Source organism: Rattus norvegicus, chromosome 7 (assembly GCF_036323735.1).
Source record: "Rattus norvegicus strain BN/NHsdMcwi chromosome 7, GRCr8, whole genome shotgun sequence".
Classification (NCBI taxonomy): Eukaryota; Metazoa; Chordata; class Mammalia; order Rodentia; family Muridae; genus Rattus; species Rattus norvegicus.
Window position 1 is genome coordinate 113,925,647 of NC_086025.1, and position 18,026 is coordinate 113,943,672.

At 45.1% G+C, this 18,026-nt stretch overlaps 1 protein-coding gene across 5 annotated transcripts in view; it reads right to left on the reverse strand.

Annotated features, from left to right (window-relative positions):
* Enthd1 (ENTH domain containing 1) overlaps positions 1–18,026 on the reverse strand; it is a 114,953-nt gene that overhangs the window by 50,629 nt on the left and 46,298 nt on the right. For all 5 annotated transcript variants that reach the window (XM_063264270.1, XM_063264269.1, NM_001135913.1 and 2 more), the window contains 2 exons: positions 13,380–13,498; positions 8,469–8,595 (listed from right to left, as the gene is read on the reverse strand). In XM_063264270.1, coding sequence (XP_063120340.1) covers positions 8,469–8,595; positions 13,380–13,498 — 246 coding nt within the window. The remainder of the gene's footprint in view (positions 1–8,468; positions 8,596–13,379; positions 13,499–18,026) is intronic.

Here is an 18,026-nt window from a genome sequence, read left to right on the forward strand (position 1 = left end):
ACAGGGAAGCAGGGGTGAGTCAGTGTGTGGAAGGCTTCCACACTTTAAAACACACTCAACTTCATTCAAAAAAAAAAAAAAAACAGTTTAGAACAAACTCGAGACCATCTCACCCGCTACCTTGGAGGCTTTTCAAACATGACAAGATCAGGGGAACTTGTAGAAACTAGGTCTTTAGGAAACAACCTGGCATGATTAGGTGTTTTCAAGGAGCCGGTATCTAGCTTAAAAATAACTGGCTTGGAGAATTTCTTGTCCACAAGATCTAGGAGTCTTGGACGATTTATGTGAGATCATACAAGTCCTGCATGCAATTAAAACAAAACAGAAAGCAAACATGACACACGGTGCTGATGACAGTGGGTATCTACAGGGAAGGCTACACAGCAGTGAGGGGTGATAGCCACGTACCACATACGGAGATGAAGGCTAAGGGTCTAACCCCAGGTGATAGGGAAGAGATATAACCAGGACGAGAGGCAAGGAGCAGACCGGAAGGCCTCGTCAGAATAGCTTCCTTATTTTATTTTTGCCTGGGCTGAAGTTGCCAAAATCAGAACATGGAAATCAGAGCCATCTGTTGACAGGGTAAGTTAGAGAGCTGGACAGAAACGCAGAAGAATGTTTTGAAATCTGCATCAAATCACAGAGACAGAAATAAAAGCCTGTTTTAGTTTAGTGGGGAGGAATAGTGTCACTTGGCCATCATTTATGTAATAGTAAGAGTGCTGTCGTCACCCACAGGAACAGTATTAAGGTGCGTTAGTTTAGTCGTGGTCACTGCACAAAGTCAGGATGGGCAGGAAGAGCTGTTAAACTCACTGCCAGTACAGGTTCGAATCATTTCAAGATCCTTCGATCTTGATCAATCGCTGAGGAGCTGATGAGATGGTTCGGTGGGTAAATGCTTGGCATGTAAGCTTGAGGCCATGAGTTCAGATCCCACACCCACATGAGAGCCAGCTGTCACAACATATGTCTGTAAGCACAGCGCTGGAGGTAAGAGAGCTGTATTGAAGGGCTTGAGGCCAGCCAGACAAGCCAAAATGGCAAGTTCCAAGTCAAGTGAGAGAACTACCTCAAAAGACTAAGGTAGAAAAGTTAAAGGAATACGCCCAAGGTAGAACTCAGGAATCCTGGTGTCCATGCACAGGCAAGAACATCTGAGCATGCGAGTGTGCCCCACCTCTGCCACACCACACGGAGAATGAGTGAGGTGGACTAAGCTGTGAGAGAAGTGGCGGGCCAAGCTGCTCTCTACAACCTCTCACAGGTACTTGAAACCAAGATGGATGACGTAACTCAAGCCATGGAAATTATAACAGGGTGAAGATAGCCCATGAACTTCACCCAACAGTCTTACTGAGTGTGTATTTAGTGTTGTGTGTATGTGCAGTGGCCCATATTGGGCTCTTGACCTTCTGTGTAGAGGACTGGGGTTGATATCTAGTGTCTTTCCTCAATCTCTCACCACCCTTACTTTCATATTTTAATATGAATTTTAATACTTAGAACAACATATGGCGGTGCGCACCCTGGCATGTGTGTGGAGCTCAGAGGACAACTTGTGCAGGACCACTCGCCTCTTCCACCATGTGGATTCCAGGAGCACACCCCAGCTGGGCTGGACATTGGCTAGGCTGGCCAATGAGCTTGAAGGGTCTGCCTGTCTCTGCCTCCTTTCCCTAAAGCTATGATTATAAAAATACATGTGTTATACCATTTTTTCTGTTAAATAATATAATTTTGAGATTATAATATACTTACATTTCTCCCTTCCTTTTTCTCCCTCCAAATGTTGCCATGTAACACCTCCCCTCCCTTGTTTTCCTTCAAATTCATGGCCTCTTTTCCTTAATTGTTGATACACACACACACACACACACACACACACACACACACTTCTAAATATACACATACACCCTGATCGGTCTGTATGTTACTTGGATGCATGTTTTCAGGATGGCCACTTGGTGTTGAGTAAGTAATTAGGGCCTCATCCCTGAGGAAGACGACGTCTCCTGCTCTCAGCACTCTTTGCTTGCCTTTAGTTCTTTGTCTAGGTTGAGGCTTCACCAGCTTTCTCCGTTCCATATTAACACGCCTGTTGGTATTGTCCATGTTCAGGTCTTGTGTAGGCAGCCGTGTTGGAGAGACTTCATGGATGTAGGATATCTTCTGATATTTCTAGCAAACATCCTGCTTCTCTGGCCCGTACAGTCTTCCTGACCCTTCTTCTGTTATGACCCCTCCTCAGGTGCAGGAGTTGAGTTGCAGGTGTATGCGTAGGACTGGGCTTCACAACTCTGCATTTTGATTGGCTGTGGTTCTGCAATGGTTTCCTTCTGTGGCAAAGAGATGTTTCCTTGATGAAGTGTGAGAACTACACTAATCTGTAAATATGAAGATAAATATTTCTAATTTAGCTAGGGACTATGCTCTTTTATTAAAATGATGGTTGTAGGGTCTCCTCCAAGATTCGTGACTTCAGTGCCCTTGAGTAGTCGGCTAGGTTTCCAGAGCCAGGCACGACTTCCTTCTTGTTGAGCAGTCTTAAGCCCAATCAGAAAGCTGTTGGTTACTGCCCCAGTGTGCAGGTCACTACCTCACCCTTAGCACCATTGTGTCATGCTGGCTGTTGATGTGGTCGTTGGCATCACAGCTGGGTACACTGTTGGTTGTCACCCTCCTTGGGAAGCTGAACGTCACCTTCTGGCACCATGAAAACTAGTCCTGAAGGAGGAGGCTTTCAGGTCAGAGCCAGCTCAGGTGCTGGGGCCTGAGTGTCTGAAATGCATGGTGTCTTCAGGGACAGGGCCTACCTTCTACCTCCTGGGGGCAACCAAGGACAGCAGAGTAGCCTATAATGTTTGTGTTTTAGGTTCTCTTGGACAACCCTGGCTAACAACTCAAAAGAGGGCTTCTCATGCTTCCTTGGGGGGTTATGTTAGAGTCTATTTTGTGCTAGGCTTTTAATAGGCTCTGGGTATCTGAACCCAGGTCCTGATACTTGAATAGCCTGCACTCCACTGACTGAGCCACACCTATAATCTGACAGCACAGCGCTTTCACCCTGTGAAGCATACACTCACACGCTCTGAAGGAAAGACTCCTTAAACTTCTCTGAACACATCACTGAGAAAGCTGAAAGACAAGCCACAGCCTAGAAGCGATCTGCAGCACAAATTACAGACACAAATTATATGTGCATATATATGTAATGCTACGAAATCAATTTGAATGAACAACAAACAATACACAAGACAAATGGGTTAATTATATAAAGAGGCAAGTCACAGAGGAGGAAATAAAAACATCCAATCAATATGTGGAAATATTCCAATTACACCAGCTATGTAATGCAACTTTCACACAAGTGATAAGAATATAAGGCGCGAAAATATCAAGTGCTAGTGACGGTGAGCAGGGATGGCGCTCTCGTGTACTGCAAGCTCAGACTGGCCCTGATGTTTGAGGAGCCAATCGAGAGCAAAGATGACAATGAAGATGGGCACACGGTACAGCGGAGGGAAGCCATCTCTAACAGTCCGCCCTGCAGGACACACACACGGCTCGTCACCAAAGCCGGAACTCTGAGTAAAAAATATCAAACGCCAACATGCCAACCAGCAGGGGAATAAGCAATATACTCAGATGTTATAGGAGATTAGGAAAAATCTCTGCCTAGTGACAAACACTCAAGAGTGACCAAGTGAGAGTGTGTGTGTGTGTGTGTGTGTGTGTGCGCGTGTGTGTGTGCACATGTGTGTGTATACTGAACTCTGGTCTTCAGACAGATCAGTAAGGCTTTAAAACTCTGAGCAAACTTTCCAATCCTCCCCTCTCCACATAGCGGTATTCTTAAACTTTACGTAGTTTCAGGAAAATATAGAATAATGTTCTTAAGCAAGATAAAGTTAGCTCTATATAATTCAAAATATATATTGTACAAATACATAGAGAAAGGTCTAGAATATACCCACCAAATTACTAACTGTTTATACTGTGGAGAGAACAGTGTTGCAACAGAGACAGTCAGAATGTGGAATGCCTTTATTTCCAGTGCTCCGATGTTTTTAACAAGTGTGTTCACTCACTAACTCATGTAGTTATAAAGCAGGTATCATTTATAAAGATTAAAATACAAATTTTAAAATACTGTAACAGAAGTATGGGGAAGTCATGTGAGACCATACTGAAATGAGACCTTACTTAGCACACAGAAAGATTTTCTAACAGCTGTGACATTTTCATTGGACCTTGCTATTTGGATAGGATTTTGTCAAATGTTTATAATTTGATAGAAAGCTGAAAGCTGACTGACATTTTCCAAACACACATACTGGCGCATACCAATGTGCATCTCACCCCAGGGCCTTTTCTTTCAATGCGATATGGCCCTCCATGGAGAGGTGGTGGTCTATTCTACTCCCCTGTCTCCTGAGCTTGGGCAGGACTTTGTGACTGCCTGGATGAACAGAACATACTGGAAGCACGATAACATGGCTTCTGAGATTGATTATACAGCTTCTGCTGGGTCTCTGCTGTCTGCTTGGACAGAATATGCTCACCCTGGGAACCCAGGCGCCATGCTGTGAGGAAGCTCTCACTAGCCCATGTGGAAAGACCACTTAAATGGGCTCATGTGGTGAGGAACTGAGGCCCCCCAGTGTATAGCCAGCAGCAACAGTCAGACACATGAGGGAGCGAGCCTTCAGAAGATTCCTAGCCTGGCCTTTGAGCTCCTCAGTTGAGGCTCAGAGACCTATCCATCATGGGAGTGGCGAGCTATCCCACTGTGCCTTGTCCTAATTCCTGACCCAGAGGGATCCACGAACATAATAAATGGTATTTACACCACAAAATTTAGACCAGCATGTTACCCTGGAATAAAGACAAGTCTAAAGAGAAGGGACTACACACGGAATGTCGCAGAGGCTGTGAGTTCTGGCTGCTTGGGGTAAGGGGACCTGAACAATTGGCTGGGATCAAACTGTGGAAATTTCATATGACAATATGAAAAACTTAGACTTATCTCCCTGGCAGCAGAGAGCTGTTGACAGTTGTGGAGCTGGGAAGTGAAATGCTAGGATCTGCATTTTAGCAAGCCGGGGAAAGGCTGCAGAAAAGAAAGCCTTAAAAATAGGAAAAGGGTCTGGAGAGACAGCTCAGTGGATAAAGTGCTTGCTGCAAATAGAAGCCGAGGAGGCATGGAGCTGTCTGCAATGCTAACACTCGGGTGGCAGAGACCACATCCCAGGGCAAGTGGGAATTGGTGAGCTCTGGGTTCAGTGAAAGACCCCGCCTCAGTAAAGAAAATGGACACCCACTAAGAAAGACACCTGACATCAGCTTCAAGCCTCTTCCACATATGGGAGGTACATATACTTAAACATACATGCCCACACATGAACACACACACACACACACACACACACACACACACCACACCACACACACCACACAAACATACTATACACACACATAGCACACACACACACCACACACACACATACCACACACATACCATATACACATACCATACACACACACACATACACTACACATACCATACACACACACCATATACACATGCATACCACACACACATACCACACACACACATATATTAAAAATAGCAGGAAGAGCCCCTCTGCCTGACATGGGTTCTGGCTAAGAACACCAGTGGAGGCATTTCCTCCTGTAGCATGTTCTGCAGCTTCTCTTCAGGGTGGTCTCTGATTCTCAGCTGTACTCTACTCCACTTGTGTTAAAGTGTTGGAGGGAAAGTATATATGCACACAAAAGCCCACGTTGGCTGCTTACTTTGTAGTGCAGAACCAAAAGCAACCAAAGTGTCTGTCCTACAGTGGGTGTAACCCTAAACTGTATATCTTATTCTGCACTAAGAAAGGAATGATCCAGCCATGAGAAGAACTTTCAAGACAGGTCACAACCTCAAAGAAGCCTATCTCCTTCCCTCCCTCCCTCCCTCCCTCCCTCCCTCCCTCCCTCCCTTCCTTCCTTCCTTCCTTCCCTTTTCTTTCTTTTTTTCAAGACAAGGTTTCTCCATGTAGCTCTGGCTGCCCCGAAACTTGCTTTTTAAACCAAGCTGGCCTTGAACTCACAGAGATCTATCTATCTCTAACTCCCAGGTGCTGGAATTCAAGGGGTGCACCACCATGCCCAGCTGGAAGCCAATCAAAAGTGGCTCCTCATACATGATTCCAATGCTACAACAGTCTAAGAAAGGAAAAACAACACAGCAGTAAAGAGGTCAGTGGCTGCCAGCACTGGGGGAGGCAGGGGTGAGAAGTAGAGCACAGAGGGACCCTGGGACAATGAGGCCACACTGTATGGTAATAGTGTATGTTTGTCACATGTTCATACCCACATCATGAGTGAAATGGGACAACACTGCAGTCTTAGGATGACCATGGTGTCAATACAAGCCCAACTGTAACAAGTGTGAATAGTGACAAGCCATGTGTGTTTTGCACAGGAGCACAGAGACTTTGCACTTTCCACTGAGTTCTGCTGTGAATCTAAAGCTGCTCCCAGAAAGAAAGTCTATATTTGAAATGTTAGGAGGAAAAAAAAATGTTAGGTGATGTTAGACTACAAGAAGAGTTTTCCCCATGGCCCTTCCTTCAAGCTTTCAGATTTGAGCTGTTTGTTTTAAAGGCCCTGTAAGAACAGACAGATGTGGCCCTAAGGAAGGCAGATGGGGTGGTTCTCCACCCCAAGCTCAGCACCTAGGAGGTGGAGGGAGGTGGTTTTCTGTGAGTCGTCCCAGGATAGCATGGAATGGCAACCTGTGAGTTCTAGGCAAGCCAAGGCTACACATAGTGTAACACTATCTCAAAAACAGACAGACAGACAGACAGACAGAGTTAAATGCCAAGAAAGCTGTCCCTGGGTTATAGCCATTTACAACAATTCTCTATGCTAATGCCATCTCATACAACCTCAAGTTTTTGTTATGTTTATTAAAATCATTCTTTTAGTTCTCACAAGAGTCTATAGGAACTATCTATAAATAGTTCTTGTTCTTGTACAGCAAGTCTACACTAACACTGTGGTTTTTCAATTTTGGGTGTTGCACATCTGTATAAGGAGAAACTTTGAGGTGTAAGGTCCAAGAAGAGGGAACGAGAGAAACTGAACTGTGAGGAACTACCTCTGTAAGGAAGGAGAGAACAGCCAGGAGCTAGAAAGCAAAAGACAGATGAGGCACTGCTTAGAGGTACTCAGGATGTCCCACTCCTATCTTGGTGACAGATGGGTCACCCCTGTGGCTGACCAACCTAGAGGAGGAGCCTACTGCAAGCAGGATGCAGCTGGGTATACAGTGTGCACTTAGCACGCGTGCCTTGAGGCCTGGGCCCTGTCTTCAGCCCCAAAGTGTACTAAAGTTGAGACTTTATGCAGATCAGTGACGGGGGAGAGGTTCAACCAAAGCCAGACCCCAGGGGATCCTGACAAGAGGAGACCCCAGGTGGGACTCAACATTGTCATTTACTGGAGGTGACTTTGGTGTAATTTTGTGTAATTTATCCCGTGCCCTTTCCCCCCAAGGTTTTTGAGACAGGGTCTTATACTGTAGTCCAGGCTGGCTTAGGTGAGGCTGGCTTGGAGTTTGTAGTCACTCTGTCTCTCCAGGATTGCAAAGGTGAGGCACCCCACCCAGCTTTCTGCTGTGCCCTTTTCTAGAGCTAATGATTCAGGAGATGGCTGAGTAGGCTGTGGGGTTGATTGGTGCTGTTCATTATGCACCGATGTTCACAGTTCCCCTTAATGCCTGCTTTGGAAGGATCTCATTCATTAAACTTCATCAGGAACAAGTTTGCTAAAAAAACACGCTAAAATTGGGCTGGAGAGGGGGCTACTCTTCAGAGGACCTGGGCTCAATACTCAGCACCCATATGGTGGCTCACAGCTGTCTATAACACCAGACATCAGGATCTAACACCCTCTTCTGCCCCCCATAGCACAAGGCACACGTGGTACACAGACATACATGCAGACAAAACACTTATAACAATAAAAAAATAAATCCTTTTTTTTTTTGGTTCTTTTTTTCGGAGCTGGGGACCGAACCCAGGGCCTTGCGCTTCCTAGGTAAGCGCTCTACCACTGAGCTAAATCCCCAGCCCCAAAATAAATCATTTTTAAGAACAGAAAATTAGTTCTGCTCGTTAAGGCTTTCAAAAAAAAGTATAAGGCTTGTAATTAATTTTTAAACAAAGTTAAAAAAGAAGAGAAAGAAATAAGAATCCCAGAGGCAGGTGGCTGACAAAATGAGAGTCAAAGGCCATGCATGGGCTGTGTCTATCATACTAGTCCTGCCCCTGATGACCAATGATAAACAAAGCCAACTGTTGATATAGTTCACAATCAAATCTTATATTTTTGTAGCCTTCCCTTCTAGAGCATCGTGAAGAAAATGTCATCTGTAACCAAGTTACCTGTGTCCCAGAGGTTGCAGACTTCCGCTTCCCCTTCTGACAGCCAGGAAGTAGGAGAGGTCAGAGGAGGGGGTAACCGTGGCAAAGGTGGCTTTGGCTGCTCATATGAGTACAACAATGTCAGGTCCTGACAGAAACAAGAGAGGATACATTCCCTGAAAAACAAGGCTGCACCAGAGATATGGGTCGGCCATTGAGAGGGCATGATGCCCTTAAAAAGACTGGAGGTGGGTTCCAGCATGTACACCAACAGCTTACAACTTCCTGTCTGTCACTCCAGATCCAGGGGCCCCGGTGCACTCATGTGCACACACTAGACACATTATCAAAAGAAAAATCAGCGTGTGCTAGCTAGTTTTATGTTAACGTGACACAAGTTACAGTCACTGAAGAGGAGGGAGCCTTAATTGAAAAGATGCTCTCATAAGTTCTGGCTGTAGGCAACCGTGTAGGGCATTTTTAGGGCAGTGGGGTGGCTGGAGGGTTCCAGACATGATTTCTCTGTGTAGCATTGGCTATCCTGGAACTCATGCTGTAGACCAGGCTGGTGGGGAACTCAGAGATTCACCTGCTTCTGCCCCCTAAGTGCCAGGATTAGAAGCGTGCACCACTAACACCTGGGCATTTTCTTACTTAGTGATTGAGGATGAAGGGCCCAGCCCGTTGTGGGTGGTGTGGTCCTGGGCTCTATAAGAAAAAAAGCTGAGCAAACCAGTAAGCAGCACCACTTGATGGCCTCTTCATCATCTCTTGCCTCCAGGTTCCTGCCCTGCTTGAGTTCTTGCCCTCGCTGCTTTTGATAATGAAGTGTTATACAAAATGGTGAGTGACATAAACCCTTTCCTCCCCAAATGACCAAGTTGCTTTTGGTCATGGTGTTTCATCACAGCAATAGTAATCCTGACTAGGATATCATGCTTGGGATCTGACATGAATTCAGCCAGGAAACAAAGCAAACCTATCCCTGAGTCCTGTGGATCTGTTTGGCCTGTCTATAATGTTGACCTTTAAAGCGTGTTATGTAAATGGATGACACAGTGTGCGACCCTTTAGAATTGGCTCTTTTCATCCAGCACAGTTCCTGGAGATCTACCCAGGTCGTTGTGTACACGGAGAGTTCCTCCTGTCGCTGGGGAGGTGTACCCCAGATACTGGAATTTAACTCTTTCAAGTGTGTCTGGCATCTTGTTAGATTTGAGTATCTTGTTAGAAATAAAATTTCTGAGTACAAATTTTTGTATAAGTGGATTTGCGTATCTACGAGATGACCAGGGGTGCCATTTTTGAGGTATAGGGGTGGATGTCATATATTCAGGTTTTGGTGTTTTTGAGACAGCGTCTCACTATGCAGCCCTGGCTGGCCTAGAACTCACAGAGATCCACCTGCCTCCCGAGTACTGGGATTAACCAAACATGTTCACCAGAGACACACATTCAGTTGCTGTTTTTCTTTTTCTTTTTTTTTTTTTCCGGAGCTGAAGACTGAACCCAGGGCCTTGTGCTTGCTAGGCAAGCGCTCTACCACTGAGCTAAACCCCCAACTCCCTGTTTTTCTTTTTTTAATATTTATTTATTGTGTACAACTGTTTTGCCTGCATGGGTTTCTATGCACCATGTATATCCCTGGTGCCCATAACGGAGTTATAGGTGGTTATGAGCTGCCATGTGGCTGTTGAGAACCAAACCTGGGTAACTGTGCAAGAGCAGGAAGTACTCTAAACCACAAACCCTCTTTCTAGCCCATGTGTTCAATAAGACACAGCCAAGCTGTTTTCTAGGGTGACTTCACCTTCTGAAAATCCTACCAGCAAAACAGGGGTGGTCTGACTCCTCCACATCCTCACTGGCACAGGGACTGTCACTGTTTCCCTTTCAGCCATTCTGACATTGCCCGGTGTGTACCTCGGGGCTGACAACATCTCCCCCAGCATCTCACTGTCTCATACTGTTTGCCCACCGCATGCTGGACTGTATTGGATGCATTGCTCTATCAAGTGAATTATCGTATGCTTTCTTCCCTTTAGCTTGTCGATAAGGAATGGCATGAGCTTAGACTGACATGCCTCCGACTCAAGCCTGTAACAATCTCTTCTGTCGTGTGTCTATCTGCGTGTCCTTTCTTCCATGGGAAGGATATCAAAGATGATGCAAGCACAGAGTATCCATGGTTACCTGTTGGATTCTGCACACATTAAACTCATCATCATCATCATCTCTGACCAAAAATACCATCGCAGAAGAAAAGCCCCAAATGAGCACAAGTGCATTAATTTCATTCTATATTTTAGGAATTGTGTCTTATAAAGACACAAAGCTTCCCCAGCTCTCAATGACAAAAGTCTACACACATATATCCAAGTCTGGCTTATTCCACCACATAAATGTTCCTGGCTGTTTTATTCATGATTGACAAAACCTGGAGTAAGCTTTGGTAGGAGAATGGTGAATGGTGCTCCCTCCAGACAGTGGAATGCCATTTAACCATAAAGAGAAATGTACACTTTTACATATTGAACTCATAGTTCCACTGAGTTTCGTGTGTGTGTTTGTGTGTGCATATGTGTGTGTGCACACACGAGTGCATGTGTGCATGTGTGCAAGAGCATGTGCCCACACACAAGCATCTGAAGACAGGAGGATCGGGAAGGATCTCTTCTTTCACTCCATGCCTTATTCTCTTGAGACAAGGGCTCGCTGAACCTTGAGCTCACTGTGCTTGCTAATAATACTCTTCTCTCCCCTCTGCTTTCCCTCCCCCTCTGCTCTCCCTGCTCTTCACTCCAGCACCGCCCACTTCTTACGTGGGTACTCAGGATCTGAACTCGGGTCTTCATGCCTGCACAGCAAGTGCTCTCACCGACTGAGACATCCCTCTAGCCTCACAAATAAAATTCTTAGCAGAACAGAGCTTTCAAAAGTAGAACAGGGCTCACTAGAGTATTGTTATCAAAACTAAGGAAACCTTTTATGCTTATGATTGACACTGGTCCATTTTCTTTCCTCAGACTGTCCAGAGTTTTTAATCATTAAGTTTGGTAATAAGGTTATCTGTAGCTTTCAGTACCTCAAAAACAAACAAATAAAAATTCCTTTTTCCTGCCCACTAGGAAAATAAAGAAAACAAGGTTGCAGTTTTTTTTTTTTTTTTTTTTTGGTTGCAGCTGTTTCCATAGCAACTGATAGGGATGTTGTGAAGTGGCTCACACAAAATTAAGGCTGACCAAAGCCCTGATGTCTTTGTGAGTTGCTAAGTCAGTGGTGATGGAAGATAAATGTCTGTGTTCTGCTGCTTCCATCTAGGATTCTACAAAATGAAGAATATACAAATTTTGCCCTTTGGTTTATTTCTGCTCAATATGTCCTATCTGCACAATTTTGACCTCATCAGAGTTGCTGGAGAAGAGGAAATTATGCTTATTCTGATCCTGTTGGCGCGTCGTGCTTGTCTCGGCTGTCACTGCCTCTCCTCAGAAGAGAGGCACTTTAATGTCTTTATTCATGCTTTTATTATTATTTTATATATTGCAAAATACTCATTGCAAAACAGCAATACAAGTGAGCAAGGAGTCCTGCTCACTTCTCCCCGGGTGTGGAGCTCCTCACCGGGGGCAACTCGTACTCCCTGCTTTATGAATTTGGGGGGAAATTCTCTCTGTAAACACAGTTTTTAAAAATGAAATGGAACCATATATATATATATGATTAAGCAACCTACCCTGGCCATCTTTCTACGTAATAATGTAATCATTCATTGTGTGCTGTCCCAGCAATGAATGTTCACTGAGGTACGCATTACAAACGTGCTTCTCTCAGGACAGAGCTGAGCTGTGTTCCTGACATGTAAGCTAACTTGGTCATTTCCTTTGGTAGTCATTTGAGGATTTTTCTTGTTTCCATCTATTACAACCGTTGCACTAAAACGCTTCATGGAGCCACCTCTCCGAGCCGCGTGTTCACAGTGGCATCTCTGAGCACTCACACAGGCTGGTCTTGAGTTTGAATGGTGTCAAACTGTACTCTTAGATAGCATGCCTGCTTGTACCCAGCAGCAAGCCGGAAGGGCCCCTCCTCTCCCTGCAAACACAGGGTGGTAGCAATTAACATTGTTTTCATCAGCGTGAAAGGCGCAAAACTTGTGTTTTACCTAATTACATGTGAGACTGGGTAATATTTTGTGGGGTCCTTCACCGTCTCGTGTGTCTGTATGTCTCGTGTGCTGTAGATTGGATCCAGGGCCTCAGGTACATAAAGCACTCTCCACCGCTCAGCTGCAGACCCAGCCCTCTGCTTACCAACTTCTTAAATCCATTTATTATATTCATTTGCTCATTTCATCATGGATGGAAGAGGCGCCCATGAGGCCCCACCCCTCCTGCTTCCATGTCTTCTGTTGTGCGAGCACCGAGTTTAGTCAGATTGACTTGCCCAAGCACAGGCTCTGCCAGGACTAATCTTGTGCAGGACTTGCTGAGGAGAAGGGCTTCATGGGAGGAGGCAGGGGAGGAGGGGGAGGAGCAAGGCATGAGGATGAAAATGGTCAAATATCATTATTTAAATGCATGGCACTGTCAATGCTGCAGAGAACAAGGCCAGTTAAGATGCTGTACTGTTCTGTCAACTTCCTGTAAAGTCACAGCAAAGGCTTTTTAAGGCTGTGGGCATAGCTCGGTGGTAGGGTGTTGCCCAGCATGCACTAGGTTCCGCGCCTAGTACCACCAAATCGGTAAACGAACAGCACGAACTATAATCTTAGGGAGAACCCATCACAGTTTTACCTCACTGACACTTAAGACTCTGAGTCACACAAAGCACAAGTGCCAAGAGCAGCAGGGCATCTTTGCGGGCTGCAAAGGCGGCTTCCACCTTGTGCTTGGTTACCTGCACAGCAGCAAAGGGAACCGGAGCGCCTACCTCTGTAGATTTCCACGCCTTCATCCCCAGGGAAGGGAAGTACAGGGGCAGAGAGGAGCCAGCCGGCGAGGGCACATCCTGGCACTGCTCCAGCCTCAGCCTTGCCTTCGAGGTGTTTTCTGTCAACAGAAAGTAAAGCTCCAGTTTTTCTTTGGCGATAAATAAGTGAATGTTAGCATTTTGTATTTGTGTATAACTTTAACGATTTCTGAGGATTCATTCTGCCTACTAAGTACACATCACACACCGAGGGCCGCCTCTGCGTGTGTGCTCTTCACAACATTAGCAAGCCCAGAGGGGTTCAAAAAGTACAATTTCATGTCCATGGCCCTGTCCCATCTCAGCAGTTCTGCCATAGCTTTATCATTAGAAGTATTTTTAAAATAATGTAAAATGCAGTGGTAGCTATAACGTAACACATAGTAATGTATAACTAACAGAACTTCAAAAGGTGAACACTATTCAAAGGGAATTTTAGGACTATAAGAATGATGGCTATAATTAGATTAGTTAGGGAGTCTTATTGATGTAAAGTGAGTTTCATATATCTATATGGGAAGAATAGATCAGAAGTGTATAGATTATTTATGAGGCGAACATACCTTTAATATAAAACAAAAACTTTAAACATAAAAGAAAACATATGGGGTTGGGGATTTAGCTCAGTGGTAGAGCGCTTGCCTAGCAAGCTCAAGGCCCTGGGTTCAGTCCCCAGCTCCGAAAAAAAAAATACAATGAAAATAAGCTGGTGTGTCTGCTATGTTTTCTGTATTTGGCATTTTTTTTTGTTTTAATATCCCTTGCCTTGCTGGATTGGTTACTGTGGATTAGTACCAGTTCTAGGTGGACCTCTGGGCCACGATGCAGCTCAGCCACCTAGCATTTTCCCAGCATTCATGGGCCCTAAAAAGAAAGAACTGTCTACACTTGATCTTAGCCAAAAGGCCGAGAAGCGATAGAAAGAACTGTCTAAAAGCACTAGTGCTAACTCCATCGTGCCATGCTGTTATGGACAACGAAAGGTGTGGGACGGCTGCCTTCATATCGTGTTCGCACACCTGTGGTGGGGAACATAACTATCCCAAAGGGCCTAAAATTACAGTGACTATGAAAGAACTCCATCCCCAGATCTGCAGCATCTACAGAGCTTCTTCCAAAAGCTTATCCAAAAGAGGAATGGCCAGCTCTTTCCTCTTTGCCATTCATAATTCTCCCCACCGCACAAAACAAAGACATACCATGTATCCATTTTGAGAATGGGTCTTCTTCCCCAAATGTAAGGCACCAATAATAGAAAGAGCGAAACAAGCAAGCCACCTCAAAGTGACCTCCATTGGTCAAGTCAGGGAAGACCCAGCAATCTGTTCCATCCATAGTCTTTTCAGGGCAAAGCAGTGGCAATAAGGAGTACTTAACACCAGTCCGTACCGGGATACCTGATATTCGGATATACGGTATCACTGCACAGAGAGGCAGGGCCAGTTACCAATGTCATTTCACATCGGGTGCTTTTCATCCCCATCTGTGGTCCAAGAGCGCATGACTCCTAAGGAATAGCCCCCCAGAGCAGGGTAATGAAAGCCGGGGTGTGGGGGAGAGGTGTCGTTACGTTATGAGTGCAGCAGTTCACAAGCCTCCGAGCCTGAGCCAGCTTTGGCAGAGGCTTTAGGAGTCCTGTGGCAGCATGGTGGTACATGCCTGAAATCCTAGCACTGAGGAGGTAAAGGCAGGAGGGTCCCGAGTTCAGGGCCAGTGTCTACATACAGATTTGGAGGCAGACTGGGATCCACAAGATGCCCGCCCCCCTGAAGAAAACGGCAGGCAAGATGGCTTGGCAGGCTAAGTTGTTCTTTGACCTTCATTCACGCGCTACGACAAGCAGGGGCGCAAATACGCAGGTGCTTACACACCCCAAGTAAGTGCATGAAATATGATAATTGCAGAGGATGCAGAGATGTGAAGGTAATGGAAATATTTATATTCATTAGAATATATATGTAGGGCATTTTATGGAGAAAAAAAAAACACTTGAAATCCAATTCAATTTACTGTTTTGACAATGAAGGCTGCATTTGCCAACTAGATTATATGGTAGATATTTTCCCAGAACTGCGAAAACCAAGTCTGCAGTTACCAAGAATTGGAAACACTTAAAGTGCGTACTGTAAAATCGGTTTCTGGAAAGTACATTACCCTGACAGCCACAGGGCAGTTAGGGTTTGAATTTGCCCTGCAGTTTCTGATTATGTCAGGTTAGAATACAAGTTTAATTAATAGTTGGTACATTTTAATAAAAGGTGTTTTCTATTATTCCCAGAAGCTGACAAAGTAAATTACTCCTAATGACTGTTTAAAAAAATCTTTCCCCAAACAATGTGTTCTCCACTCTTTGCTTTCAAAAACATGAAAGACTTCATCACATTATAGCTGACAAGAGATAGGAAATATTTCTCTAATAAGTCACTAGATAATTGTTGGCACGTTGCTTGGAAGGAATTCATTGGATTGACAGTGCTACAGTAAAGCACCTTCTAGGCCTGGCTATGATTAATGTGAACAGGTTTTAAGGCATTTATGTGTATGAAAACCATGAAATGAAAAGGATGCTGCATGGTGCTGACAGCGAGCGACGAATGGTATGAATGGGATTCATATGTGAGTGGATGGCTCTGCTTAGAGCATAAAAGCACGTGATTCCAATTAGGTGGGGTTCTTTATGTGTGATAAGTACTTCTTTTTTTTGGAGCTGGGGACCGAACCCAGGGCCTTGCGTTTCCTAGGCAAGCGCTCTACCACTGAACTAAATCCCCAACCCCGTGATAAGTACTTCTAAGACCGTACGATGAACCCAACGGCTTTGATAGGATGTGTACTAAGTCAGTCTAGCAGGGCAAAGTGGCTGCTTGTCTGTAAGCCCAGCAATGGGGACAGGGGCAGAGGAATGCAGTTTGAAGTCAGCCTGGGCTCTAGAGTGAGATTCTTCCTCAAAAATACATTTTTTGCATGTATTTGATATTTGAGAGACTTTCAAGAATTCAAACACTAAGACTCAGTGAGAGATGTGGAATCAAATCCGACCTCAGCAAGAGAAAGGAATGACACAGTTTTCACAGTTAGGGACCCCATGTTTTCCTCAGACGAAGTGCTGCATGTCTCAATCCTAATGGAACGTACACTCCTTAAGATGTGAGAGGAGATGGGAGTGGTCAGTGGTCAGAGCGTGGACTGCTACTGCAAAAGACCTGGATTTGGTGGTCAGCACCCGCATCGGGTGGCACACATCTGGTCAGCCCGTAGCTCCAGCGCCAGGGGCATCTGACGCCCTCTTCTAAGTTCTCCCGGCTGTCACTCATTACACAAACCCACACAGACACAAACCCACACAGACACACACACAGACACACACGCAAACAGAGCTAACATCAGTGAGAATGTACATGTGATGTAATTTTCTTCTTCTCTCCTGTTTTCCCAGTACTGGGAATTGGACCAGATATTATACGCATGCTAGGCAAGGGCTCTTTGAATTTCATCTTGGGAGTCCTACTATGTGCTTCAGGCTGACCTTGAACTCGTGATCCCCTCGACTCCCAAGCAGCTGGGATTATAGGCATGTGCCACCACACCAGATTTGCTTTTCTTTTTCTCTTTTATGTCTATGTTTATAACATACCAGACTTTATGTTTATTCTCTTTTATAAAATCCACATTCTAATCCAAAACTTTGTGAAGAAGTTTATAAGTCTGGAATTATACATGAAAATGCCTTAGAAGCAATAGGGCAGCATGAGACAGGCTCTACCTTCAACAAGCCCACAGCCTGACAGGAAGTTAAGCTCCACACACAGACAGGCTTATGGGAAAGAACAACTATAATGCCAGGGGCTTTGATGGGTGGTGTGCATGCCAGTAAACAGGAGGACAGAAATCATTTCTGGCAGAAGGCACAAGGACAGTAGGTGCCAGATCCTGAAGAAGTAATGAGACCTTTCATGTTTGTAGTTTCTCATTTTGTTGTGAACTTACATGAAGATGAGTAATTAAAATGGACTTATTTTTGACTTGGAGATTTTCTAATTAATCTTGGCGAACAGTGGGGACTCGGGACTTCTGTCATCTATCTGCTTTCCTTAGGTTTAATCAGAAACTGCCACAACTGCTCCTTCAGTATTCAGCAGCAAAATTATATCCGAAATGCAACGCGCCAGGGTTTGACAGACAGCACAGGGGTAGATTAATCCCTTCTGAGGAACCTATGAGAGGAGTCACACGCAGCATGGATGCACTCTGGCCCAGAATCACAGTTCATTTTTGTTGCTGTAACCGAGGCGGGGGAGTGTGGGGGGTCGGTATTTGGCTTACAAGGCAGAAACTGCAGCCGTTAGCCACATGCCAGCCATAGTGGAGAGCAGAGAAATGAAGTCTCATGCTGCTGGCTTGCTGCCTGTGCATAGTGAGCTTTCTCCACTCTTACACAGCTCAGAACCAGATCCAGGCCATGGCACCACCCACATGAAGGGTGGGTCTGCCCACGCTAATTAATAATCAAGACAGTCCTTCACAGACATGCCCACGGGCCAACCTGACCTAGAAATTTCCTCACTGAGACTCTTCCAAGGTGGTTCTAGGCTGTATCAAGTTAACAGT